The 26,620-nt window shown below is 50.9% G+C and overlaps 4 protein-coding genes across 4 annotated transcripts; 3 read left to right on the top strand and 1 right to left on the bottom strand.

The window, feature by feature from the left end:
* Positions 1-266: 266 nt before the first annotated feature.
* On the top strand, positions 267-9,435 carry STEHIDRAFT_139357 (uncharacterized protein; the record flags this gene model as incomplete). Its single annotated transcript, XM_007304118.1, has 31 exons — positions 267-429; positions 483-803; positions 868-950; positions 1,013-1,243; positions 1,311-1,574; positions 1,627-1,732; positions 1,783-2,065; positions 2,102-2,318; positions 2,372-2,666; positions 2,749-3,107; positions 3,171-3,570; positions 3,630-3,850; positions 3,913-4,095; positions 4,158-4,762; positions 4,828-4,935; positions 4,998-5,198; positions 5,427-5,534; positions 5,599-5,759; positions 5,828-5,971; positions 6,036-6,109; positions 6,184-6,665; positions 6,748-6,801; positions 7,181-7,498; positions 7,573-7,859; positions 7,928-8,142; positions 8,220-8,327; positions 8,383-8,466; positions 8,532-8,660; positions 8,725-8,835; positions 8,906-9,057; positions 9,115-9,435. The coding sequence occupies 23 exons, from the start codon at positions 267-269 to the stop codon at positions 7,434-7,436; spliced, it is 5,319 nt and encodes a 1,772-aa protein (XP_007304180.1). The 3' UTR covers positions 7,437-7,498; positions 7,573-7,859; positions 7,928-8,142; positions 8,220-8,327; positions 8,383-8,466; positions 8,532-8,660; positions 8,725-8,835; positions 8,906-9,057; positions 9,115-9,435.
* Positions 9,436-10,419: 984 nt separating this feature from the next.
* On the top strand, positions 10,420-11,853 carry STEHIDRAFT_139356 (uncharacterized protein). Its single transcript, XM_007304117.1, has 5 exons — positions 10,420-10,673; positions 10,760-10,836; positions 11,010-11,447; positions 11,515-11,578; positions 11,647-11,853. The coding sequence occupies exons 1-5, from the start codon at positions 10,431-10,433 to the stop codon at positions 11,701-11,703; spliced, it is 879 nt and encodes a 292-aa protein (XP_007304179.1). The 5' UTR covers positions 10,420-10,430; the 3' UTR covers positions 11,704-11,853.
* A 7,609-nt stretch (positions 11,854-19,462) lies between these two features.
* On the bottom strand, positions 19,463-24,085 carry STEHIDRAFT_147074 (uncharacterized protein). The gene is made up of 6 exons (XM_007304116.1): positions 23,672-24,085; positions 22,996-23,052; positions 20,922-22,799; positions 20,705-20,831; positions 19,922-20,553; positions 19,463-19,863 (listed from the first exon to the last, which is right to left on the bottom strand). The coding sequence occupies exons 1-5, from the start codon at positions 23,831-23,833 to the stop codon at positions 20,018-20,020; spliced, it is 2,760 nt and encodes a 919-aa protein (XP_007304178.1). The 5' UTR covers positions 23,834-24,085; the 3' UTR covers positions 19,463-19,863; positions 19,922-20,017.
* Positions 24,086-24,861: 776 nt separating this feature from the next.
* STEHIDRAFT_57033 (pirin domain-containing protein) lies at positions 24,862-26,108 on the top strand (the record flags this gene model as incomplete). The annotated part of the gene is made up of 4 exons (XM_007303884.1): positions 24,862-24,971; positions 25,089-25,229; positions 25,337-25,507; positions 25,622-26,108. The coding sequence occupies 4 exons, from the start codon at positions 24,862-24,864 to the stop codon at positions 26,106-26,108; spliced, it is 909 nt and encodes a 302-aa protein (XP_007303946.1).
* Between the last annotated feature and the right edge of the window lie 512 nt (positions 26,109-26,620).

Here is a 26,620-nt window from a genome sequence, read left to right as displayed (position 1 = left end):
AACTTCACCGTCTGAGTCTGAGTCCTGTTTGCTCGATTGCATTTCTTCCTGACAACCACGCATATACCCGAAGCAAGCATATCATGAAGCTCGGTTGGACACCGTGGAAACCACGTCAAAAACACTCTGTACAGTGGAGTAGTGCGTCTTGAGATTGTTTTTCGGTAACTTGCTTCAAGTTGACCGTTGACTGAATGCCGCCGTACCGCCACACAGATTATGAAGTGGACGGCTCATCTGCACGGTGCAAGGTCTGCCCTTCCTCGATGTGGATTGAGCATAGGAATGTCGGCAGCCATGATAGCTCAACAAAACACAAGCTTTATGCAAAAGCCCATCAGCGGAAGCATGCGAAAGCTCAAGCAGTGCCACAGGCTCAAGATGACAAACAAGATGGCCCACCGACAACAGAGGCCATGGATGTTAACGGTATGCTGTATGAGAATACTTGTCATTGTCATGTCGACTTATATTCAGTGTAGTCGACTCGTCCTTCGATGTTCATATGGCGCCTCCATCCGATGAAGCTCCCACTCCACAGCCTTCTATGACCCATGCTTTTGAGGATAGTTTCCGCTGGATAGACGCGGAGGGAAGGCCAGTACTCTTCTCTGCAGGAGAGGATCCCGTAGACCCTCTTGCAGAATCCTTTGCCAGTGCACTTCGCAGTGATAATGGTGCTGGACTGCAAGAAACAGAGCGACTTCCACCTGTCTTTGAGGATGAGGGTTGGGATGATTGTGATGATGATGAGATTGACGGTGAGGACGATGATCCTGCTGGAGGTAATGGGAAGGCAAAAGGTCAGGACAATTTCAAGATGCAAAGCTCTGAGTCCGCATTGATCTTTTGTTGGTGGCTCGAAAGGGGTATCCTCTGCAGATTTATTGAAACGGTGGTTTGGACCGGAAAGTCATGCTGAAGAGTGGTTCCCTTACCCTGACAAGGCGGTACATACCCTGTGCTAATTTTCACTTCATATCTCATAGCTGATATGACAATATTGTACTAGCTGTTTCTGACAAGTGTCCTCTTCAACTCACCACGGCTCCGATTCTCCCGGTCCCAGCAAAAGGCCATATTATCCTGGGCACGAGAGCTTGGTGCATCGTCTCCATCATACCATACCTACAACAAATTTCAGAGTGCACTTGGAGATGAACTCGGCAGTCCTACACGTCGTGAAGTGTCTGCTCAGGGAAATGTATGGTATTTGAATGAGATTGGTGATTCTATAAAGAAGGTTGGTTGGTTGAAGTTTGCTTCACAGTATCTAACCACTTATAATGATTATTGATTGATATCTCCAGGACATTTCAAACCCAGTAACTCGCCCAAGTATGACATTTTATCCGGAATGGCCTTCTGACGGAGTAAACCAAGTATGGCATGGGCGGAAGGTCTTATCAGAAGTCGCCGACGGGGTATTGACACCTATGGTCAAGTTTGGTGGGCGCATATTTTATGTCGGTGAACTGGTGAAACGCGGACCTGGCCGCTGGTTCATACCTAAGCGATGGTTCTCTCGCAATGGCACAATGTATGCTTTTGGAAATCATGTAGAGGACACTGCAGTACGTGATCACTTTCATCATTCTTTCGTACAACTTCCTCAGTGATATTTAGGACGGTCTGGTAGAGACAGAGACAGAGGCGGCCGTACCAGTATCAACATTCACGGCAAATATACAAGAAATTCTTAGCGCTAACTCAGGAATATATCCCTTTGCGTGTGCGTTCCGTCTGCTTGATTTTCTTATAACCTGCTGACATTTTTCATAGCTTCATCTGAGAGCCTCTGTGATCAAATGCCTCACCCTCTACGACGAAAAGCTGGGACACATCCAGTTTATTCCATTCCAATCATTATCTTTATTGATGATGTGTCCGGCAATATTTCTAAGCAGTGGAACAAACATTGGGCGTGTTATATGTCCAACGGTGCGCTCCCTAGAGAGAAGTTGATGCAAGAATTCCATGTTCGCTTTGTGGCAACATCTCCACATGCATCACCGCTGGAGATTATGCATGGAGTACGATCCTCTATTGAGTCCGTCTACTTTATGTCCGTAGTTTGCTTCATTTACTGATTACAAATCAGGCGCACCTTCGTCGAGCCAGTTGTGGCATACGATTGTGATGCTCAGGAAGAATGCCTCATCCGAGTCTATCCCCTATTTGTTGCTGGTGATAATCCGATGCAGGCAGAGCTTTGCAACAGTGCCGGCTTGAATGCGAACTGCTTTTGCCGCACATGCAAAGTGGGCGGATCACAGGAGTATAAGCGTTCGGATGCCGGATTCAGCAGCATCTTTCTGGTAGATTCACACCTTAACATCTATCATCTCATTTTCTAAACCCGTGATTACAGGGAGGTGAACCCCGTCAATACGGTGAAACTCAGGAACATGTATTTCAACAGTTTCTAAAATCCCTTGAGCCAAATGTCATCACTGCTCTTGATGATGCTGCAAAGGAATCAGGCCTCAAGGACCAGCTTGCTCAACCAATCATCGACTCGCTAGTTCGACTTGGCCAACAGCTACGCAAAGCTTCTCCTGATCGTGCGGCATATACTCCTGATGAAGTCCAGTCAATTTTAACGGAGGAGTTGCGCAAGGCACATGCGAAGGGTGCTGTGATGAACCCGCTACTAGACATGAATGGTATGTCTTCCTTGCATCTTTCAGCAGTTATAGTCGGTTTGTAGTCATATCAATGCTTATAACATGTCCTTTCTCACTAAAGGTCTTGATATACACAAGGATACACCCACGGAAATACTTCATACCGTTTTACTTGGAGTTGTCAAGTACTTCTGGGGTCAGACGATGTGGCTGCTTGACAAAACTAAACAAGTACCACTATTTCAGTCTCGACTCAACTCCATTATTGAAGATGGACTGAACATCCCGAAGATCTCTGGTGATTACATGTGTCAATATCGAGGTGGACTTATCGGCAAGCATTTCAAGACAATTGCACAAGTCATGGCGTTCACCGTTTATGATCTTGTTCCTCGCGAGGTTTTGGATGCATGGAATCTTATTGGACGGCTCATCGTGCTCCTATGGCATACCGAGATTGACGACATGCAGACATATATTGTGCGGAATTTTGTCATTCTTTTCTGATTCCTTTGCTCATGAAGCTGCTTTGTCGTGTGCTAGACGGACCTCACGCAATGCATAGACGATTTCCTCAATGTCACTGCCCAGTGCAGCCCCTCCATTCTCATCACCAAACCCAAATTTCACTTTCTCGTACATCTTCCTGCATTCATCCTGCGCTTTGGACCTGCGGTTCTTTTTTCCACTGAGCGCTATGAGTCTTACAATGCAGTATTCCGAGCAGCGGCAATCCATAGTAATCGAGCGGCTCCGAGTCGGGACATTGCATGGTCATTTGCTGGCATGGACTGTATCAAGCACATCGTTACAGGGGGACATTGGCAGGACCGTCACACAAAGCGCTGGATCCGCGCTGGTCCAGCGGTCCTTCGGCATATGCTTGTCCATCCTGAGCATGCAGCCTTGCTTGGTCTTCCGGTCACCAATCGTCGTTCACCGGGTAAGTGAGAAAGAAACACAGACTTTGGTTTATCAGCTGATTATGCAGTGAAACGATAGGTGACATCTCTTGGTACACCAAACGAGATGTGCGCAAGCAGCCATCACCTATGCCATGGTCACAATTATTGGTAGCGGGAGTCATCCCTTCTATCCGTTTGCCAGCAACGTTCCGACCATACACCATAGGCAACCAGATGTTCTCACAGCCTCGCGATCTGACCGTTCAATCAGGCGATAATGCTAAGTGTGGATCTGTGGTCATTTGTCGTTCGGAAGGTGTGCGTAGCCATTTTTTGTCCGTCCACTGAATCCAATCCTCAAAGACTCGATGTCTCTTCAGGGAATGTATTCACCACTCCGCTTTGGCATGGTCAAGGAGCTTCTTATGTGCTCGAAACACACAAAGCCATCATTAGACGTCCATGCCCTGATACAGCTTTTTGATCTGTCGGACGAACTCCATGCTCTGTTGGATAAGCCAATCTTGACGGTTAGCAATGATCATGTTCTTCTTTCCGCATCGGTGAGTCGAAAGAATCACCCAATAAATCAATGCCTATCTTACAAAGACCAACTTGCAATCAGGACCTTGTCTGTACCGTCAATGTTCAACATGACTGCCATCATGGAGGTTGCCTCGCTACTCGTGCTGTGCCACGCATTCAAGAGCGCACTCTGACATCGCAGTCCCGCATGGTTCTCGAGCACACCAATCAAACACGCTTCGTCTTGAATACAGCGTCACTTCATAATCACAAGCACATCACTTCAGCTCTTCCTATCCCCCTTCGACACTACTCTTTCAAGATCAACGATGTTGCATTGCTACGACGAACTGCCGCTGCATCTCTAAGGGATAGAAAACAGCAGCAGATTGAAGAGAAGAAGAACCTTCTCATGGCCAAGGTAATGGGCCGAGCAGGTGCACCTCCGTTACCAAGAACAGGAGACACCGCTGTCAGCGAAGACGTGACAGCTAATATTCAGGATGACGAGGAGTTTGTGGATGTTTTGGAAAGTATGTTTGTGGGACAGGACGGCACAGCAGTGGGCGATGAGGATAGTGGTGCATGGCCACAACTTGAACATTCAGGTGACGACCAGGTCTTTGACCGCATTTTTGATTCTGTTGTGTCGGGTCGTAAGACACCTGGTAAGATTAAAGCTGTCCGGCCGCAGATCATGACAATGTGCGTTCGAGCCCACTTCTTTGTTTATTTATGCAAATCCATAAACACTGACGGTGTGTATTCAGCGAAAAGTGCACGAACGATGCTCTGAAAGAACTCTGCCGGCGAGAGAACCTACGGGTCGGAGGGAAGAAGGATGACTTAATTGGCCGACTAAAGGACCATTATACTGCGTAAGTCTGATCACGGGCCTCATACTATGGCACACAACGGCTGATTGCTGCTGTATGTTTAGGATGAACCAACCACCTCCTACTGCTGAAGTACTAGACCAGATCCACCGTGAGGTGAGAGCACAGGCATTGCTTGCTAAAGCAAACAAGGTTACACAACCAGAAGAAGAGGCAGAAGGAGAGGAGAACAACGTAGGAGGTCGAAGGCGGAGGAATGATGTCTCCGAAGAGTCAAGAGCTGCAAATGCAGCATATTTACGGAGGTTGTTTTTCGGACATAAAACAGCGTAGCAACCAAATATGCATGTTGTACATTTTTCACTCCAGGGATCAGGGGAGCGTTCAGTGAGACTGAAATTTGAAGGAAGCGCCGCCACACACAAAGTGCACACAACGCCACTGATTCGTGACACGTGACCAGTGCGCGCAACACGAAGATTTGACTGTGGTGGCATCAACAGTCGATCAACCTTCTTGCATGCAACTTCCAGCCTGATGTCCTCCGAGGATGAATACGAGGGCTCACAAGACAACACCCTAACCCTGTCTAATTATCAGCTGCGCTATGTCTCCGAGCAGCAATTCAAAAATCAAGCAAGGTGCGCCGTGTTAAGTTTCTGCATGCATATTACCGCACTTGCCAAACAATCGTGCATACAAAAGGCCGCTCAAGCCGGGTGGTAATGACCACAGCCAAACCACCGAAACACAGTGGGAGGACAACAACTACGGCCAGGGTTACTCGCAAGACCCAGAAGCTACACTGTTCTCTGATGATAAAGATGCGGTGAAGTACGACTCTGAGTCTGAGGTTTATTCTGAGAGTAAGTGTAATGGCCACAATTTATTTGGGTAAGTGTATTAGTCCCGAGCTGAATACAGGCCAACCTAGGTTCCGGTTGGTCTGTGGCACCTGGCCAGGCAGAAGAAGAACAGCGGAAGCAGGAGCGCCGAAGGCGCCGGCTCCTCCAAAAGGCCACAGAGGCAAGCTCGAACTTTGTCGAGAACACCATCAAGTCTGAGCCCGACTTGGCAGGTGAGAGTTTGCCTGGCTGACTGCGCTCTCCACAAGAACTCATTTGACTTTCCATAAGCTTTAGACAATAATAACACACTTGGTGTGCAACACAGGGCTGTCGTCAACGAGACAATCCCAGTGACTCGCAAACTTAAGGTGGTACCGTGCTGATAACTGTTCGAGTCAATGATGCATACTGACAAGAGACGTCTGAATGACCGGCCAATTAGATCGCACCTAGCCACGACGAAATCAGCGTACCCAATGCTGATGAAGATGCAACCCATGCGATGATGAGAGATTTTACAGAGCCATACGTATCTCGCGCAGCCCTCATCGCACGTTGCGAAAAACTCTCGGAGGATCACGATTTCGCCTGGGAATGTACGAACACCGCGCGAGCTGAATGGCAGGCCATGTTTGACTGGACGGTATTGCTCCGCGAGGAGCTGAAAAAGACGGACAGTTTTGTACCACAACCACCGCCACCCTATCTCGTCAAAAAGCTCCCTCCGAGACATGCGGAAGTCAGAGCAGATTGGCTTGATTGGAAGGAGGAATGGGAGAGTGGAGAGAGGGCTGTACAACGAGCAAAAAAGCTGGAAAAGGCTAGCGATGACGGTGCACAGGCAGATACCGGTAAAGGCCGCAGTTTTGGGACTGAAGATAAAGTCGGACGGAGTCAGAAAAGTTTGAAAAGATGCCGGGGATTGTAACGTACGAGTATGATCTCCAATCACAATGTACTGACTACTTGGCTTTCGAGTGCCAGAGTGTACTTGAATATAATACAGCCATGTCTGTCTTGTGCCATGTCAAGGAGAATCTGTGAAATGGATCATGAAGAGGTGAGAGTTGAAGGAAGAGAATAGTGCGAACGCTCGAGGGTCATTATATACAGTGCCGCCACATCAATTCGGTGGGAATGGAAGCAATGCACGAGGCTGAGCCTGAGACGCGCAATGCACGCGCTCATCCTCAGCTCCTCAACAGCTCCTTCTCTCGACCATCTCACTGCTTACTGCTTGCTTTGGTGCTCGAAGTCTCATCGGGTGCTTCATGGAGATTGTTATCATCTTTGAGTTGAAAGACTGCCAGCCTGCACGAACATCATACAGGACATAATGAAGTCTTGGCGACTATAGTCTACTTGTGTCGGTCTTCCTTATGCTCTATCATCTGTTCATTTGCTCACAGTTTTGTTCCACTCATTTCCGGATATCGTAGATATCAAGGATCATACCACACATTCAAACAAATACCCAAGGGCTACAGTTGTGGCCCCACTCCACTCATGATATTGATCCTACTTATTGCTCATGCTCGAATCACCAGCAGTGGTGAGCATCAGCTCGCAAGGCTCGATTACCATAGTCTGGATTCATTTCTGGTAATGCCTCACAGTGAGCGTCCCCAGAATGAAGGTCGAGAGTTGCGACATCGCAGTGGTGCCACACAGCAACGAACCAGGTCAGTCATGTGACCGAAGTCTGTGCCGTGCGGCGTGCGGCCTCAACGTGAAGTTTGTTGACTTGTTTGCTATTTGTTTGTGCCATTATTCACCTCGCCCTCATTGCGACCTGCTCATTCCACTCGCCCCAAACCCACTCCCTTGACAGGATCTCGACAGTTCCAGCAGATCAATACGCTGCGGTCATGCCTCTCTGCGACGATCTCGAATTCGAGGATGACAGCAATTTTCACGCTCATGCCAACCCCCGGCCATCAACACCAGGACCACCTTCCACTCCAGCTCGCTTCTCTAACCGCACTCCGGATCCGCTGCAAGAACTCCGTCTTCCGTACAATATCAATGTAGCAGGCATGTCGTATACGGAGACCGCGGACGTCCCGAACACTTTCGATACGACGTCGCAGACTGAAGAAGAAGGTGAATCGCATAATGGTGCGTGCTTTCCTCACTTCTCTGGATTCAACCTAGGTCTGACAGACACGTTCAACACCATTATCAAGGCATTTTACGGACGACATCGCAGGCCACGCTTAATGCCTCCATCTCTCAAGACCAATCTGCGTTCTCGTTACTGGACCACTCTCTGCTTTGCCCGGAGAACCTGCGCGAGTGGACCAACTCCGAGAAGGAAAACATCCAGGGCTTCGCGACGGCCATCTGCGTTGAATATGGGGTACCGGACTCGTTGCAAGAAGACTTTATCGAGAAAGCTCAGGTGCGATCCTGTTTCCATTCTTGTCTACTCCTGTTTGTGCATTATTTTCTTCTCTCAAACTGTCCGTCTATCTACAGCTCCCGACGCACAAGCTCGTGGTCGCTATGTGGGCGAGGATGCTTCGGGATCGTATTGACGTGTCCGATGCCACAGCCACGGCATACTTCAAGGGCCGGCAGTATAAGGTAACATCCAATTTTGATGCACTCTGGGCTGTACTGACTGTCTTGAGCTTCACAGCAATTTGTCGTCGCCAAGCTTCATGCAACGTTCATGAATGAAGATCTTCCCTTCTACAAAAATGATTTGACCGCCCGTTGGGTTGTATGTGTGCTTGTCTTGCTACTTCAGTTATTCGTCGCTGAATCCTTTGTATCTTCGGCTGTCAGCGGCATATTCGTCTCCATTCCGCAGATTATCGTATTCCCGACTCGCTTGTAGACTATTTGACAACACAGGAGTTCGCTACGGCAATCTCAGCATCTTTGGGTGCTCTTCGGGGCGAGTATAAGCGAAAGGTGCGTACCGGGCCCCTGTGAATGTGACGTCTATGTATACTGAGTCGTCCTAATGATGTTACAGCTGACCAAGGGATGGAAGAACAAGACCAATATATACACACTCGTTGGGCAGCTCATCGGAAAGCCTAGCGTCGAGCCGTCGGTGAAGATGTGGGGTCGATGGGCTTGGGTGGTACGTTGATTTACTGCTACGCCGAATCCTTATGAGTCTATCTAACGACTCCGAAATTGACATTATCCAGCAAATGAAGCTTGAAGATTTCCAAGAACTCGTATCCAAGGGAGAGCAGCGAGCATCAAAGTTCTGGGATTGGCTCGACGAACAACTCCAGAAGCGGCGCGACAAGTACAAGCAGATCACCAACACCGAGGAGCGTAGGAAGAGTATCAGCAAGTGCGTTAACTTGCTATTTGCTTCCTTTATTTACTCTTGTCTGACCGTATCTTGTAGAGTGTTTGAACTGGCACTGACCAAGCATGTTCGCTTATGCCCTGGTGGTCTTCAACCGAGAATCAGTGGCATGTCTCCTTGGCAGAAGGCCATCTACAAGACCATCAAGGAGATGCAGTCATATTCAGAGGGGGATTTGGCGGCTGAGCCGTCCGTCGACGAGGACAACGTTGATGGCGAGCTAGAGGATATCACCGCTGCGATTCGGGCAGAGGAAGCAGAGGACGCTCCTGTTGCTCCCGTTGCTCCATAGTGTTGTATAGAGTAGATTTCGAGGATTTTGCACAACTGTATACCCTCCGTCTCAACTTAATATCTTTCAACCGGTTCTGTCTGTCAGAGCGTGAATGCGTCGACGACGGTTCGTCGATATCGCTGTCGGCGATCGCTATATTAGGCAATGACTAAGCAACATAATGGGTCCAAGGTCGACTTCGACCTTGGACCGTGACTCTTTCCTCTGGTTCTCGCATCGAGACTATCTGCATCAACCTTGGCCCATTGCCCGAACGACATCTATCCGGGTTGGAACCTTCCAAACCTATTCTGACCGGAAGCTCAAACGGCGGTGTAGCTGCGTGTATGTAACACAACCGCGGTTTGAGGTTTTACAAGCCGGATCCGCAGATCCGGATGGGGCTGAACATGAGCCTCGGTCCTGGTTAAAGGATGGGATTTTGAGGCAACGATGAGAAAACTTGTCCGTCTGACATTCGCCTGAGCAGTGGAGCGTGAGCGCCGTCCCGGGCACGGAATCGCAGATGGTTAAAGAGCTAATGCGTATGATACAGAAGGTGTAAAAGCAGTGCTCAACTTCAGAAAACGGTGGAACTTACTTATCAGCGTTCAATTCGACGAGTAAACGGTTCTCCTCAAGTTCTCCTGTACTAGGTGGTAGCCTCGAGAGAAACTAAAATGATGCGGGATTTCTTCAAACATGATTGCCCTAGAACTGGCCATTGCAATTGAAGGAATACCAGTGGCAGAAATTAGGCAGAAACATACCTTTATTGTTGCTTTATTGAATTGTTGATCAAAATTCGAACGGATAAAATGAGTGCTCAAGCTCAGCTTGCTTGAGGCAATGGGTTCACTTCAGCTCTATTAGTATAAGCTAGAGTTATTTAGGGTCGTAAATCGAGGAGTGGGCGATGGCAGTTCGTGGCTATCTTCCGTTCTGTGCCACCAACATTGGGAGTGGCGCGAACATCACGCTGTCACAATGGTCACGCAAATTCCACACGCGCTTTCGACGCGTCCTGCAACATTTCTCTCTTTCACTTGTTCGTTCACGTCTGCTTTCCGAATTACACGCTATGCCTCGCAAAACCGACTCTGACAGCGAAGAGGAAGTCAAGAAGAGCACCCTGAAGACGAAACGCGCCAGCAAGGCCGACGTTGACGCGGAGGAGGACGCGAATGAAGGAGAGAATGTCTCAGGAGGAGACGATGAGGACGCGAATGAAGGAGAGAATGTCTCAGGAGGAGACGATGAGGACGATGAACCGGAGTACGAGATTGAAGCAATTTTGGACGCGAAACAAGGCGTGTTTGAGCAAGTGCGTATCACGAATATCCACTTGACACGCTTTTTACGCGTGGTGCCTCTTGCCCGGGGATATGCTTTCTCATTATTCAGGAGCAGGCGAAAGTGGGCTATTTTGTCAAGTGGAAAGGTTATCCTCAAGAGGATAACAGCTGGGTCAGGGAGGAAGACGCTGGGTGAGTTGTTCATTATATTCCTCCATCTATTACCCATGTTGGGACCACCGTCGCACAAAGGACGGCACATCGACCCATCATCTATACAGACACAATGGCTCGACACGAGTCTCAAGACTTCTTTATCATTCCACGACTATATAGTACCCTCGCTAATGTCAATCATCCTGCAGAAACGCGCAGGATCTTATCGACGCTTTCTGGAAGACACACAAGGCGAAACTACCAAAATCCAGCGCCAGTGCAAGTGCAAAGCCAAAGGTCACTAAGAGTCGCAAGAGTGCAGCCAGGTCCGAGATTTCAGACGATGAAGGAACCCAATCTTCTGCAGTGCCAAAGAAGCGCGGCCGCGGACGACCAAGCTTGAAAAAGACTTCGGTCGAGGAAGACGAGGAGAGGGCACCGAAGAAGCCGAGGCAGTCAAACGGATCAACCAAAGCCAAGGCAAAGGCGCCTTCTACTGTCGATACGGAGGAGGAGGAGGACGTGCCGACGATCGAACCTAGCAAGGAGAAGAAGTGGAAAGAGAGGGAGAATTGGGAGAACTCGATCGAGCGCGTAGACACCGTCGAGAGGGACGATGACGGGAACCTTTGGGTGTTCTTTCGACTGTACGTGGTTCTGTCTTTTACGCCTGTAAACGAGTTGACTCACCGATCATCAACTTAACCGAAATAGCAAAAAGGTGGCCGAGAATTGCAAGGAAAGAACGACAGTGTGCTATCAAAAATTCCCAAACAAGGTGCGTCCTATGAGCCTCCCTTTTCATTGCAACACGAACTAATGGCGCTGACTACCTGGTACTCGTAGATGTTTGCATTTTATGAAGGCAATCTTCGCTGGAGAGAGACGGAGGAAGAGGCTTGAGTAACAAGAGGTTATCAATTCTCTTATTGCTCCGATTTTCTATATTGACCTGTCTCGAACTCGTGGTCGGTTGGTCACCGTCCATCCGGCCTCTTATTTGATTGTCGTATGTCCATCTATGAGATTTATCTTGCTCTCCGTGTGCTGTTCCACCTACCAGAATGCCAGAGGTCTTCGTCCGCATGACGGGGGCTTGGTGAACCCGTACCCACGAACCGCCCTACTTGGGAATCGCTTGCTTCAAGCAATTTCACACAGAGTCACACTGGTATCTTCTTTCTCCCTTGAGATACGCCGGCTACTCATACGGCCAACCCCTTCTGAGAGGTAGTGACTTCCTATTACTTATCCGCCCTACTTCTCATCCCCTTGGACATGGGGCATTTCTATTAATCTTATAAACACGAAGGCCTAAAAGTCTCACAATTTCTGCCTAGAACACCCTCGACTCGCGACGTGCCCAACGCGTCGAATCCCTGATGCCTATTCTACCCAATTTAATCGCGATTTTTATAGCATCTATACGCATGGTGAGTGCGGCCGCATTGACTTAGGAAATCTGCCCCCTAGTACAGAATTGCGGAGAAGGACCTCGCTCTGGAATGCATTACTCGTTTCCAAGGCCTCCATCAGTATATGGTTATTCAAAGATGGGGGCTGGACCAACGTAAAGCTTCAAAGATGTGACGCCTCAGCGGAGCGAACGGCGCATCTGTCAAACTCAGGTTTAGATTTGGACGTTACCAGTTGGACCTTTTTGGTCAAACACACTCAAAGCTCGGCGAATTGCTCGAGGAATTGTCTTTCCCCCGACGTCCGAGGAGTAAATTCGAAGCTATCCCAAGTTAGTTCAACTGACTTCATTGCGCCCGAATTTGCTTCTTGGCTGACTGGTTCGAAGACGGTCGTTCTGCTTCTTCACGCGCATGCGGTGGGCACCTCGCAAGAGAATGTACGGCAATATCCACGGTGAACCCACGAAGAGCACATTCTTATCCCACCTGTGACGGTCTCCAGTCCTCCGTTCATCTACTTGGAGGTACGAAAGCCTCGCAGTCGCCGCGCAAGCACGCAGAACACGACGAGGCACTGATATATAGACCATCACGCAACAGACGGTCTCGAGTTCCACTTCCATGGTACTTTCCCAATCCGGTCGCCGTGGATTCCTCGCACATTCACACAGCCCTATTACAAGATGTGGTCAGCCCACTTACCCTGAGGTCTGAGGTTCCAGCATCGTGGACACAAGATGAACGAGGAAAATTCGAAGCGGACATCTCGCGTTTACACGGCATGAAGCACCGGAGAAGGATCCCGCTGCCTGGTGGTCAACATTTTTGGCGACGAACGCGGCAAACAGCTTGCCTGGGATGAAAATCGAGAATCATGGTGCATATCCCAGGACGACGGCTTGTGTATTGTCAGAACTCCTATCACAGCCTGGAGAACAGTTGTTATGAGAGGGTTGGGTGGATATTCTCGAGCCTCAACATCGATGAATGGCCACCCATATAACTCACACGATCTCTCCAGCGGGTCGTACAAATCTCCGTGTGAAGCGGCTGACGCGCGGCCGAACCCTCGGAATGCATGGCAAAGGTACTAGCTCTTGCTCAATCCTACTCGTACGCTGTCGGCCTGGACGTATTGTGGCGAGACGCGGCGGTAATCATGTCGCCACAAGGCGATGTTGAACGCGGTGAGGTCTTGAGAGATCATCATGCAGAGGGAAGGAAAGTTGAGCTATGATGAGCTAGTAGGACCGAGAACGGCAGTGGTGAACGTAACCGTCGATTCTCGAGCTAAATCAAGCATCGTGATCAGCTACAAGTAGAATACGATAAATAGCTTTACGGTTAAATTGATACCGTCATTCACCCTCGGAAAGAGAACAGGGTTTTGTGGAGGTGGGTTAATCTCCAGCTGTACATAACTTAGCTGACACCAAAAAACAAGGCGCAGAACGTGTAAATTGACTGACGCCTTCGCGCCGCAGTGGGGTCTTGGAGTACTGTAGCGGTATATCCCTAGAAGCCTATATCGTTGGGTCGTGGAGGCTGAAAATTGGCTGGTGGGCTGCATCTCAAGGGTCTCGTGTGTCGAAAAACACTGAGAGATGGGTAGGCCAGACAAATAGTATGTTCAAAACAGTTGCATGTGCGGCGTACTCCTCATCAGCAACACCTGGGCCGAAAGGAACAGAGCCGGTCTTGGAAACGTCGACACGAACATCAAGAGTGTCTCGGACCTTTGGTGAGCAGTGGAAGGCATAATCCTGATGCAGCGAGTCCGTGGAGCGGCCATACGTCCGTTGTAACAAATGCGGCGATTGTGTCAGAGCCTCCAAAGAAAGTGAAGAGCACCAAAACCTGACAGACACGATCTTCGAGCCTCGACTCAATACGCGCACGTATACTAGGCCTCACGAGGTGGCGTCCGCAAACGGTCGCATCAGCGCCCTCTGCATTGCGCTCCCAATGACGTGTTACTACCACAGGCTAACTTTAGCGTCGAACCGACTTGTGGCATCGAAAGCCTGAAGGCAACTGTCGGGGAAGCGAACAAGCAGCCAGCAGCACTGCGTTCAACGCGAAGCAATACTGGGCACAGGTCAGATGCCTGATATTCGCAGCTACAGCGGAGAGTAGTTGACCCAAGGAGCTTGGATACACCCAGATTTAAGAACGGAGTCTTAACTCTGGCAGATTGGAGTAATGCTATCGAGAAGAGCGGGTTCGAAGACCTCTGGACGTTGAAGGAGGTACACCAATACCAACACTGTCGATTGAATATGGACCACAAATATAGTTGTAGACCTGGCGCACGCAGGTAAGACATGGGAAGCTGTGATACTGACTTTGCTGATCATATCCAACGCGGAGCAGGAGAACAAATCACGTTCAAGCCCTGCGATGGGAAGCTCTTTGCCGTCCAAATCTGGATAAGGTAGTACAAAAAGGCCCTTAAACCCACTTGAATAGCAGCGGATCGAGAGGCGCACCTTGTCGACGACCCCATCATACCATATACACTTTTCGTCCATGGCAATGATTCCGAGTAAATCCATGACAGTGCCTGTGCGCACCAAGCACGTAGGATAGGACTATGGGGCCCAGATTCTTTAGTGTCCTTCTACTTTAGCAAGCAACTTCACATCATCTCGACAGCTTAATCCTAACCCGGTTTCAACGACGTTTCGCCGGAATCGCTCCATCAACGGTTAATAAATGTGTGAACAATAGACACACCGAACAGCATGCGATTACTCTAAACTTTAGGGTGCATTCGGCAACCGAGAGCGGGTCGATTTCGGGCAGATTCTCCCGCCAAAATGAAAGAATATGGATTCTCGGATTTCGTGGATTCTTCGGCAGCCGAAATGCCTGCCGAGCTCTGCCGTGTGCATATTGCGTGACTGATGTGACTCTCGCTGTGGCACTTCGCCCTTTTATCAGTGCGGCCACCTTTCACCAAGAGACTTGGAGGAACTCGCGCTCATCGTGTCACGATGATGGGCTACCTTTGGTGAGCTGCACTGCAAACTGTGCCGTGTTGCCCAAAGATAAAAGTATGTTATAATGTGCTTCGAAGTGTATCTCCATCCACTTTTTATAGTGTCCCGAGGCTCACACCTTTGGCCGATCTCGCAGTTCACACTTCGTGTAGCTCAAAAAAAAGGAACTAATGGTGGTGCTCTGAGACTCTGTACAGCTTCATAAACGTTTAATTTGCCCCTGCATGACGGATGGGCTCGTAAAGACCTCTCAAAGGCATGTTTTCAACAAGGGGCCTATGGTGCATGCTTGACACATGCACCTCGACTTCACTTCGGATTTGCTTAATGCTATCATGGGGAGGATCATAGGTCTATCTCATATGTTTCCATGGTTCATGGAGTGAAATGGGTACAGCATCTGAACATCCATGACGAGCGCCACAGTGCCGAACTCTCCCTTCGGAGGTTGTTCATTAACGCCATCACCAGTCACTTTTTCGTCCACAAAAAATAGGGGAAATATGCGAAACGGTCTCCCTCACAAGTCCTTCTGCGAATATTAGAAGCTAATTTCAGCCCTTCGAGTCGTAGATTTTGCGTCGAACACGGCATGGGATGGTACTCGACGTGCAAGATCACGGTACCGTCGGGCGTGACAGCGTCGGAGTACGAAGATGGCTCGGTCCGACCCGCAGGCACGAGAATCTGTGGCTGGAAATCGGGCGAGAATCCGCCGCTCTCGGTTGCCGAATGCACCCTTAGCTAGGTGGTCGGCTCCGGGCATTAGTAGGCTGTACACAGGAAATTTTCACGATCAGCTCTATCTGACATGGGCCTGGTAATAGGGGACATACCATAAGCTCAAGAAGAGCCAGAGGGCCCGTCGTTTCACAATCGGTACCTGCCAGGAGGGAATAAGAGAGTTCGCGCAATGTTGGTTTACGTAGACTATCACAAAGTGTAGTCCAACATGCAGCTACATATTAGCCTGGTCGTCTCTGCAGCTCTCGGCGGCCGTTTCACCACAGGCCACGGAGGTGCCTCTAGGGCGAGCTGAAATTCGATGCACAGATCCAGACTCCGCAAGTGGAGTTACAGAGGCATCTCCCTCGAGCGACCTTACCGTAGAACTGCTAGGGTTCTAATGGTTAGATAATTGGATGGGAAAAGGGAAACAAAGGTGATTTATCATCGAAAACTTTCACATCGAGTGGTCTATACCCGAATGGGAACGTAAAACATACATTGCACCTAGGTCCGAGGAGCAACTCGAAGAGTGTTTGAAACCCCCATCAAACATACCCAAGCCCTCAAACGGGTTGGCTCTGCGCCACAGACCGTAGGTCACATCACAGTGCTCAGTGTTAACGTTAATATCGATAATCATTTTGAGGTCAAGAGGTAATAGAAGCTGGCGACGCCGATCAAACCACTAGAGACACAAGGCACGCATGATTCGAAGTCACCGTGTCGCTTTATTGTCTCTGCAATAATCCGCGCGATCTTCGTCTGGCAGCGGTTGAGAGACTGAACGTCAACGCAGTAGACCATGACCACACTGACACCGCTGCTTACGATGAAGCTCGTTACCCCGACGTGATATCCGTGCGAACAGGCATGTCAATTGAATAAGATCGCAGAGTCGGGAGGACTAAGCATGGTCGGCAGTCGGTAGCGATTGTTTGTGACGGGTACCGCCGAGTGCTCTTGAACCATTCACATCTCAGCGACAAGTGAAACAGGAACGTACGTGTTTGAATTGTCGATTGCGAACAGCCGAGGATCATGCATCTTGCGAGCGGAGGTAGGGAGAGGTAGGGCCTTGGTAGCCGCGAACGCTACCAAATGCCCGAGTGTTTGCTTAGCGAGTGTGAGTTTGGGCCATTATATTTGTTGATGGTGGTTGTGATGAACAATGTTACACCCACAGGAACCTACTAGAACCATGATAGCATGAGTCAGCTGCTGATATGGTCTTCATGACGGGAAGGAGCGAACAGGAAGTGGACGGCTGTTACAAACCTCCGTTACATCTTTGCTCGACCAGCAGCGACGACTGCCTGGAATTACGGCCTTGTTAGACGGAAGGGGATGTATGCCAGGAAGGAAGGAAGGTATAGTCCCACATTAGTACGAATCATCGGGCTTTGGTCGACTGGAATAACGGAAAATCCGACGAAAAGTTCCCCTGTTGACTGATCAGGAGAACTTCACCGAATCAGAGAAGAAGCAAGACGTATCAGCTCCACCTCCACCTGCAAAGTGGGGTTTTAAACGGTCTCAATGAGCAGATGTCAACCGCGGATCTGTTCCACAAACCAACGGACTCCGATGCCTTTTGCTCCAGGGAAAGCACTGTTGCTAGCATTAGACCGTATCTGCAACCGTTTAAAACGACTTTAAAAACGGCGATCGGACCAATCACCGTGTCCCATTGGGCTTTAGCGAGGTCAAAATATTCTTCGCAGATACGGTCTATTCACCCACATTTTGACCAGTACAATTCGATGTAGCTGCCCACCACGTTGCCCGGAAAGAGTATGATGGAGAGGCATCATCGACTTTTGCCGCCAACAATTGTTGTTTCAGCTAGGCGTACTGCCATGGGGCAGCAAAGTCTATACGACAAAGTTTCGACAACGTGCGTGACGAAAATACTTACGACGTAGCGCCACCAAGATCTCGGGAATTGTGGTGACGTCGATGAGCTTCATTCTGCTCTCTATGTTGTATCTTGCGCAACATATTGTTCTACGGCTAAAGAGAACGAAAAAGAGGGAGAGATCAGTGACCCGCTTCTTTTTGTTTGTGTGAGAAACGCTTAACATCACTGACACACCAGTCAATCACTCTGTCCGACCATCGGTTTGATTTGGATTCGCAAGCTCGCCGTGATCCGTCTACCCCCTAACGATAACAACAGAATCACAAGCCTTCCGCAAATGGTCTAACAATAGGATATCGAACCTCGAGCAGCACTCTTTCAGTCAGACCCGAGATATCTGACTGAGATCCAAGCGTTCCGCGGACACCACTAGTCGCAGAGTGATAACCCAGTACAGCGCACGAATAGCCGACTGAGACGGGGATAGGTCTGAATATAGTGTCACTGCCTTTCATACCGTCGAAGGAAAACAACCAATGATTATCCCCTCTGCACAGACTACGTATTTTGATGCTGCGTCTTGAGCTGGGATCAAACGAAGCCAGGCACTGGTGAAACCTATTGTAAGTGCCGGCATAATCTTCGAGGTTGAAAAGCGTACCGCTGTATTTGACCCCACGTAGCTACTGCTTTATACAAGCAGTAGACTATTCCACTCGGCTGTCTAAACTAACTCCGTCGACCCCAACTACGGATGAGCGACCTGCATAGTTAGCCGTGACGCGACATCACCATCTGTGCCCAACCGGTCATGATCGTCGGAGGACCGACGAGTGAACACGGGAGTAAACGATGACCAGCGTTGTCCAGCGTCGGTGCCCGACCGAGACACCGAGCCGCATGCACAGATACAACTTACTAAAAGTTAGCCTCAGATTGCGCGACGTCATCAAGGATTGTATGTAATAAATACAACCTTAGAACCATGCAGTCGATCCAAACGGCCACACATCTCCTACCTGTTCGGCAGCGACAAGTAGAGGGGAGTTTCTCCCGCTGACATGAATCGGCTGGTCGTTTGATTCCCTGGGATCGGCAAGGCCGTTGCTGTACATGTTACGGGTCGGTGGACACCGTCTCCCAAGTCAAAGCGCATCGCGGTAGCGGCCGCGACCCATCTATGTAGGTTTCCACCCTAACACCGGAGGAGTCAACAGGAACAAAAAGACAGAAAGCCGAGGTGATCGTCTCGAACTTCGAATATACGAAGCTAGCCCATGAAAATGTGGAGTCACCAACAGTCAGCAACGAATCACTCAGCGATTGAATGGCGGACTTACAGTGCATAGAACCCCTCCATACGAAACGCCACCGCTCTACATGTGCTCGACGTCTGGCCGAGGTTTCGTATCTGAATGCAAGGACAACCACACAGGCAACCGCAGCAATATCGACACCGCTAGTCAAAAATACCTGCCACTGTCGCATGTACCGTGAACAAATAGAGAAATGCATGACAACCACCTCAAGGGCGAAAGGTGAAGGGTTGCTGCCCCTCTTTCCAGCCACAGCTAGTCCTCATGAACCAGACAGCTCATTTCGGGACGACCTGTGGGTCAGCTCAGGCACTCCGAGGAACGAAGGTGAATAGGGAGGAGAGGGGAAAGCCATCTCATTATGGAGTATGTAAAGCTCATAAACGCAAAGGATGTAAATTGTAAGAGAAGCGAGTTCGAGCAGGGTGCCAAGTGGCAAGTTGTGCCCCGCGGCTGAGCACAGATATAGGAACCTGTACGGGGAATCGAATCGGATGCTAGGTATAAAAGGGGAAGGCAATGATGAAACGAAACGGCGAGAGCGAGCAAAGGGAAGAAAGCAAAGAGAAGGAAAGAAAAAATAACGGAGAGGAGAGGGAAGAGGGGTCACTAACGGAGAACGGGATTGGACTGTAGAGGAGAGATGAAGACTTGCATAGATTGCATATGTTGGATGATGCTTTGCAGGCAGAGAGATAGAATAACAAGGAGACCGAGCTGAATAAACCTAATAATCCGTTCTGCAGCGTATCGTGTCAGAGCATGCATCGTAGCCCGGTAGAGGAAGAATGGACCCACAAAGATAGCCAACGACCACTTCTTACGCCATTCCACCACACTCGACGCATTGCACCAAACTCCTCTGATTCCTGCCACACCTCACCCCACGACCACTCACAACTCATCCGCCGCATGCGTCTTCACCGCCTCCTTCGCCTCCCCACTCTTACTCTTCACAAACTTACTCGCCCCCTCCCCAAACACCTCCGCCCTCCCCATCGCCTCCTCCACCTCCTTCTTCCCCCTCCCAATAACACCCGCTCCACTCCCCAGCACCCCCTGCGCAACCTCCGGCTCCGGTTCAATCGGCAAAATACTAGCCACCGGTTCCTCCACATCCCCCTTCTCGATCTTCTCGACCGCCTCCTCCGCTTCTGCCTCTATTCCCTCTTCCACCGAAGACGTAGACTCCGGGAACTCAGCAGACGACGAGCTGGACGGTTCTGATGATGCTGAGGAGGATGAAGAGGAGGATCCAAACACCTTCTCACCACCGATCTTCACCCGCCTCAACCGCGTCTCGAACCCGGCGATAACGTCCTTCACTTCTTCTTCTAGGTCCTCCAGCGCTGCGAGCACGGGATTAGGCGACGCGGAGGGATGCGAGCCGTCCTGGAGGGCGATGGCGTCGGCTGTGAAGTTGTCGGTGCCTGTTTGCGTGTTGATCGTCAAGGAAGGACGGGTGTATTGATCGTCAAGCAAGGGTGGGCGCGTGGGCGACAGATCGTGAAAGAATAAACAGAGCAAAAGGTTAACTACGTGCAAGGGAGACAAAGAAGAGGAGAGAGGGATGGAACGCACGTCGGATCAAGTCATGGTATCTCTGCCAATCCTTGTACGTCACGTCCTCGAGCCACGAATAATCGAGACCGATATCGCCCTGGGCGCGTTCTGCGATGGAGCGAACTTCGCGTATGATATTGTTGACCTATAAACACACAAATGAAATGTCAGTATACATATATTTCTTACCTCCATCCAAGGCCAAGGGAACAGCGAGAAATGGAAAGAAACACACCTCATCCGCCTCCTTCCCCGTCCAGCCCCCAAACCACACATTAACCTCCTCCTCAACCTCGCCCACCCTCCCCACCCACTTCTCCTCCACCTTCTCCACCACCATCTCCCACATCGCCCTACCCTCCTCCCCCTCAATCCCCTCCCTCTTCCTCTTCCTCTCCTCCTTCTTCAACCACTTCTCCGCCCCACCCACAAGCCTCTCCGCCTCGCCCACCAGTCCCTCCACACTCCCCCTGATCTTCTCCCCACCCGCACCAGCACTCTTACTTTTAAGGTCTCTCACAGCCTCTTTGCGTGTCTTTTCGAGGGCTGCGACGACACGGCCATAGCCCACTCTAATCCCGTCCTCCAACCTCGCCTCCCACACCCCCGTCCGCTTCGTAACATCCGCCCTCATCCGATCACTCCTCTCCATCCTCAATCTCTTCCTATCTTCCTCCGTGAGATCATCAGGAGAAGGAGGGGCAGCGTATGCCGTCGCGGCTCCCAGTTCCGGGTCGACGTCGATGATCGTGGGGGATGTGTAGCCTGAGGAAGAGGGAGAGGAGGAGGAAGATGAGGCGGAGTTGGAGTTAGAGGAGGGAGAAAGACCGAGAAGGGCGAGTAGGTCGGATTCTTCGTCTTCGCTGAGGAGGTCGAGGTCGATTGTTCCCCCTTCGACTTCTTCAGCTTCTTCGGTGAGGGGGGCAGTCGTTCCTTCAGGCGCATCGGCCACGACGGACGAGTCGACCGATACAGGGACAGATACTTGCGTGGGTACCGGTTCTTGTGCCACCGAGGATGATGAGGACGATGTGACGGAGGAGGGTGTAGGTTCTTCAGCGGGTACAGCACCACTCGCCGACGACCCCGCGAAACTCGTCGCTTCCTCAATCACAGACTTGACAGACGCGAAAACAACCTCGACCGGCGTCTCTTTGGCCTTCTCCGTCACGCTCTCCACCGTCTCAATCACACTCGCGCTCGCAGTCTCCTCCGGCTTCAAGTCCTCCACCACCGGCACCGGCTCCGCCTCCACCTTGCTCAACCTCTCCTCCGTCGTGCCCTCATTCACTTTATGTCCCGGGCTCTGCGTCCTAAACACCGGCTCCCCCTTCCTCTCCGTCCCACTCAACTCCACAACAGCCTCCCATATCCTCTCCACCTGCGGATCCACCCACCTCCTCCTCAACACTCCCACCTGCCCCACCCCCTCGCCCACCTTCCCCGCTATCCAAACTCTAACCGGTTCCGCGCGCACCCACGCTTCTCGCACTACTGGGGCGCTCTTGGCGTATGCTATGCGCGCGAGGCGATAGGCCTCTAATGCGTATTCGTGCGTCTTGAGTGCGAAGGTGTGGATGTACGGTTGTGCGAGGCGGTGGTAGTGCGATAGGGACGCACTCGACGGGGCGTAGACTTTCGAATTGAAAGTGTCGATGTAGGGCGCGAGGTATGATTCGATCTGGGCGATGTATGGCTCGATGTAGTATCTCACCCGAGGGACGACATGTCTCTCGTACAGCGGCACGATCCGACCTTCCCACTGCGGCACGACCCTAGCTTTCCAAACCGCCACTCCACTTCTAACCACCGGCGTTGCCTTCTCTACGACCTTATCCGCCACAAACAAAACTTTCTCCACGACCGGTCTCGCCTGTTCGATTTTGGGCGCGACGGAGGGGTGGGTGATGATGGTGTGGTAGGCGCTGTTGAGCGGGGGGAGGACGTAGGGATCGAGCACGAGTTTGCGGTAGATGGAGAGACCGCGGCAGATGGGGGAGTCGAGGGAGTTGTCGGAGGGGCAGACGGAGAGGGAGTAGATTGTGAAGAAGAGGAGGAGGTAGCGGAAGAGGAGGTCGAGGTAGGAGGTTGAGTAGAGTGTGCGTTTGCGTTTCTGTGGGGGCGAGGGGATTAGCGTGATGTGTTGGCGCGCGTACACAAGGAACGAAGGTAGCGAAGGTTGTGGGCGTGGCACAGAAGATGGGGGCCGGAGCAACCAGCCTGGTTTCGTAGCCGGAATCACACCAGCTCGAACTCCATTGACGAACAAACCATACCAAGTAGGATGGAGGAAAGAAGGACAGACATACCTTGCCCTGTTTCTTAGGCTTGCCCTTTTGCTTGCCCTTCTTTTTGAGTGAATCATCCTACAGCAGAAAAGCAAATATGTCAGTCAATAAATCCAGTCACACGAAGCATGCTCAAGGGTGAGTGCCCAAACGGCGAACACGGTCATTTCGGACAGCGTACGGTTACGAAGTGCCACACACACAAAACGTTAGGTGGCAAGATATGTCCCCGTACAAAGAGAGCGCAAAGATACGGGCTTACGCCTGCGTGCTATCAAGAGCTCCACTACAGTCATCGCAGCCACCAGACTAAGCCCGTTATACGCAACGCCCCTCGCGCGTGAAAGGGGTACGACTCCTTCGCTAGCATTCGCGAGCAACCCACGCATCCTTGCGCTAGCAACACAGCCCACGCATCCCTTCGCTAGCAACTCACGCACAATACGCGTGGTGCAAGCAAAGCCCGCAACGTCACAGCGAGCTCTGAGACTGGAGTGCATGGGAATAGTTGCATGAGGTCCGGCGCACGACCGCAACCATCAGAGGCGCATCATTCATCAACCAATCCCGCACGTCGAGCTCAACGACGACGAGCCTCACGACATGCTCCCCTCCCCTCCCACCGCCTCGTCACGCAACCCGTCGGAACGAAAAAGTACCACCGCCTTTCAAAATCTGAAAAAGCAAAAGCACATACCCCATCCACCACCTTCCCATTCCCATTCTCAGCAGCCAGCTTCGATCTGACTTTCGATGATTTCGTGTTCGAGCTAACCTTCGGGACCGCCTGTGCGGAGTTCGTCCTCGACGTCGGTGCGGACGCGGGCGCGACGCCCGGTTCGCGTCGCGGGACGGTCATTGTTTAATGCTTCAAACGTTCGAGTTCAAGGATTTCCTTGAGAGTCGATGTGGTTTCGAGCGTCCGTTTGGCCCAAAAGCGCGTAGATGAATACTCAGAATCGACCGTGAATTGGAGGATTCGTGGGTGGGAGGCCTGCCCCGCTACGAAGAGTCAAGACTAGACTAGACGTTTACAGAAAGAATATGTAAAGAAAGAAAGACGAGCTGGTTTTTTTTTGGGTGAGGACGGCGGACGGAGTGGTGGGGATGAGAAAGGAAGCAGCAGCTGGATGGGGGACGCGAGCTCGGTATGACGTGGAGGGATGCCCTGCGCTAGCCGCGAAAGGCAAGGCTCGGTGGCCCCCCTTTCAGAAAGAAGAAACAAAATCAAAGCGTTTCTTGTGGTCAGGAAGGAGGAAGTTCTGGTTGTTGCTATTGGGTTTTTGTCCTTATTGTATTCACAGAATATAATGATCGATGGATAGACCAGCAAAGCCTGGGTACTGGATACAGTACATAGGCAGGCTGTGAGACGCCACAGTGGCGGTGGCAACCATCCACCGTCATTCTTAATGTTATTAATAGTCAGCTCTTCTCATATCTTCCCACACACGTCCACACACACCTTGTACATACACCAAACCTTCAAATCTTCCAAAATCAAGCAGAAAAAAAGCAGACAGTACTATATTGTAGTCAGCTCGGGCGGTGGACGTGGGAGGACGTGGGACCCCGCACCCGAAAAGGGAAGCTTTGAGAACACACGAGGTTGTGAGGCGTCATGTCGATTTGTCCAGCCGTCATTCCCTCAACGAGAGACTTATGCAAGCCAATTCTATGCCTAATCCAGGTGCCTTTTGTCGACTGTCGGTTCTCAGACCTCAGGTCGTGGGTGTATATAAGGAGGGATAGACGAGCCTTTGGGATACATCACATCCCACTCACTTGAAGAGAGTACTCAGCCTGGCTTCGCTTCTTCTCAAATCTTTCAGGAAACCCATCACTTCGACCTCTTTATCTGGTTCTATACGCGTACAAAGAAGAGCTATGTCGACCTCCGATAAGACTGCTGTTCGATTCCAGAAACTGCCGAGTGAAGAGCGCGGAAAGGCGAACCACGGCTGGTTGAAGACGTTCCACACGTTCTCGTTCGCGGAGTACGTCTACCACCACCCATCCCAGCCCATCTCCTACACTTTCTCAGTCGTGCTCATCTTCATCTTCATTCTCGTTCTCACTCTCCTCTTGTCGTATTTGGCTGACTTCGTGGACAGTTATTCTGACGCTCGGTTCAACAACTTTGGTTGTCTGCGAGTCATCAACGAGGACCGCGTTGAGCCCCAGACTGGCTTCGGAACGCATCCGCATCGCGAGTTTGAGATATTCTCGTATGTCGTTTCGGGGGAGTTGCAGCAGTGAGTCTCTTCGTTCCCATCCCCATCCTCACCTCCCCTCCTCCTCGCCCTCCCTCCACCCCTCCTCTTTGTTCTGCGGGTTGCTGATTGTGTGTGTGTGTGTGAAGTAATGATTCGCTGGGCAACAAGGAAATCCTGAAGCGGGGAGACCTCCAAATGACTTCCACCGGCACAGGCATTCGTCACAGCGAACATACACATGGACCCAAACAGGTCCATTTCTTGCAGATATGGGCCTTGCCGTCGCAGAGGGGCCTCAAACCTCAGTACTACACCAGGTGCGTTGGTCCCTCCTTCCATCCCTTCATACCTTTCACCTCTTGCATGAGGAGGTATGCTGACAGTGATTGGGTTGTGCGTTTTTGGATGGATGGACGGACGGATGAGTGCAGACATTTCACAGACGCAGAAAAAAGGAATAAATGGGCTCATATCGTCGCTCCCTTTGATTCCTCCTCCTCCTACGTCTCTCTCGACCGCGAAGCCCCAGGCCCCGCACCCGTCCATGCGCCTTTATCTCTCTACGCCACCCTTCTCTCGCCAGCCACCTCTCTTTCGTACACGTTCACTGGCACCGCTTCTTCGACGTCAGACCAAGGGAAAGAGGAAGAGAAAGAGCAAGAGCGGAAGATGTATGTCCATGTGGTGCAGACGTCGGGATATAATACGGGTGCTGCGGGTGGGAATACCGTGCGCATCATTTCGACTCAGGAGGCGGGTGGGGATGGGGATGGGGGTGAGGAGACGGGGAAGGGGAAGGGGGAGGTGGCGTTGAGAGAAGGAGACGGGGCGTTCGTGTGGGGGAGGGTGGGCTGTGAAGTGAGGGTGGAGAATGTGGGAGAGGGCGTGGCGGAGGTGTTGTTGTTCGAGATGGATTGAGAATCGAGATCGAGGGCGATTCGTAACTCGTTGTGCGTGTGGTTTTATCGTAGCATGTGGACACGCGACGCTTATGCGGCGTCGTTGAATTCCCCTCGAGTCAGTAGTTGGCTTCGAGTCTGCTCATCACGTTTCATGTCATGCTCGCTCCGATCGTCTGGCTGGTAGACACACAACGTAGGAATCGAGGTGAAGTCTTCCTGTCATTTCTTCATTGGTTACATAGGTTCAAGCACTGGCACTGGCACTGGCACGGGTGAAGCCTCTCCGAAAAAGTTTCTTCTTCAGCTGATTCATCACCCTATCTAGTTTTTGACCGGAAGATACTTACACTCGGGTTCTCTTCCAGAATAACCATTGCCGAACAGCCTACCACTGACCAGGCCCAAGATAGCTATGCACAAAGAGCCTTCCATATCAAGACGTTCGGAAAATACGGAGGGCTTCTATCTCGCGTAAGATCCGGCCCTGATAAGTATCGTCGGTTCTTCCCGGCGTATATATATATAAAC

Source organism: Stereum hirsutum (genome assembly GCF_000264905.1).
Source record: "Stereum hirsutum FP-91666 SS1 unplaced genomic scaffold STEHIscaffold_7, whole genome shotgun sequence".
Lineage (NCBI taxonomy): Eukaryota > Fungi > Basidiomycota > Agaricomycetes > Russulales > Stereaceae > Stereum > Stereum hirsutum.
The sequence above is the reverse complement of the archived record's forward strand: the minus strand, read 5'-3'. Positions and strand labels throughout refer to the sequence as shown.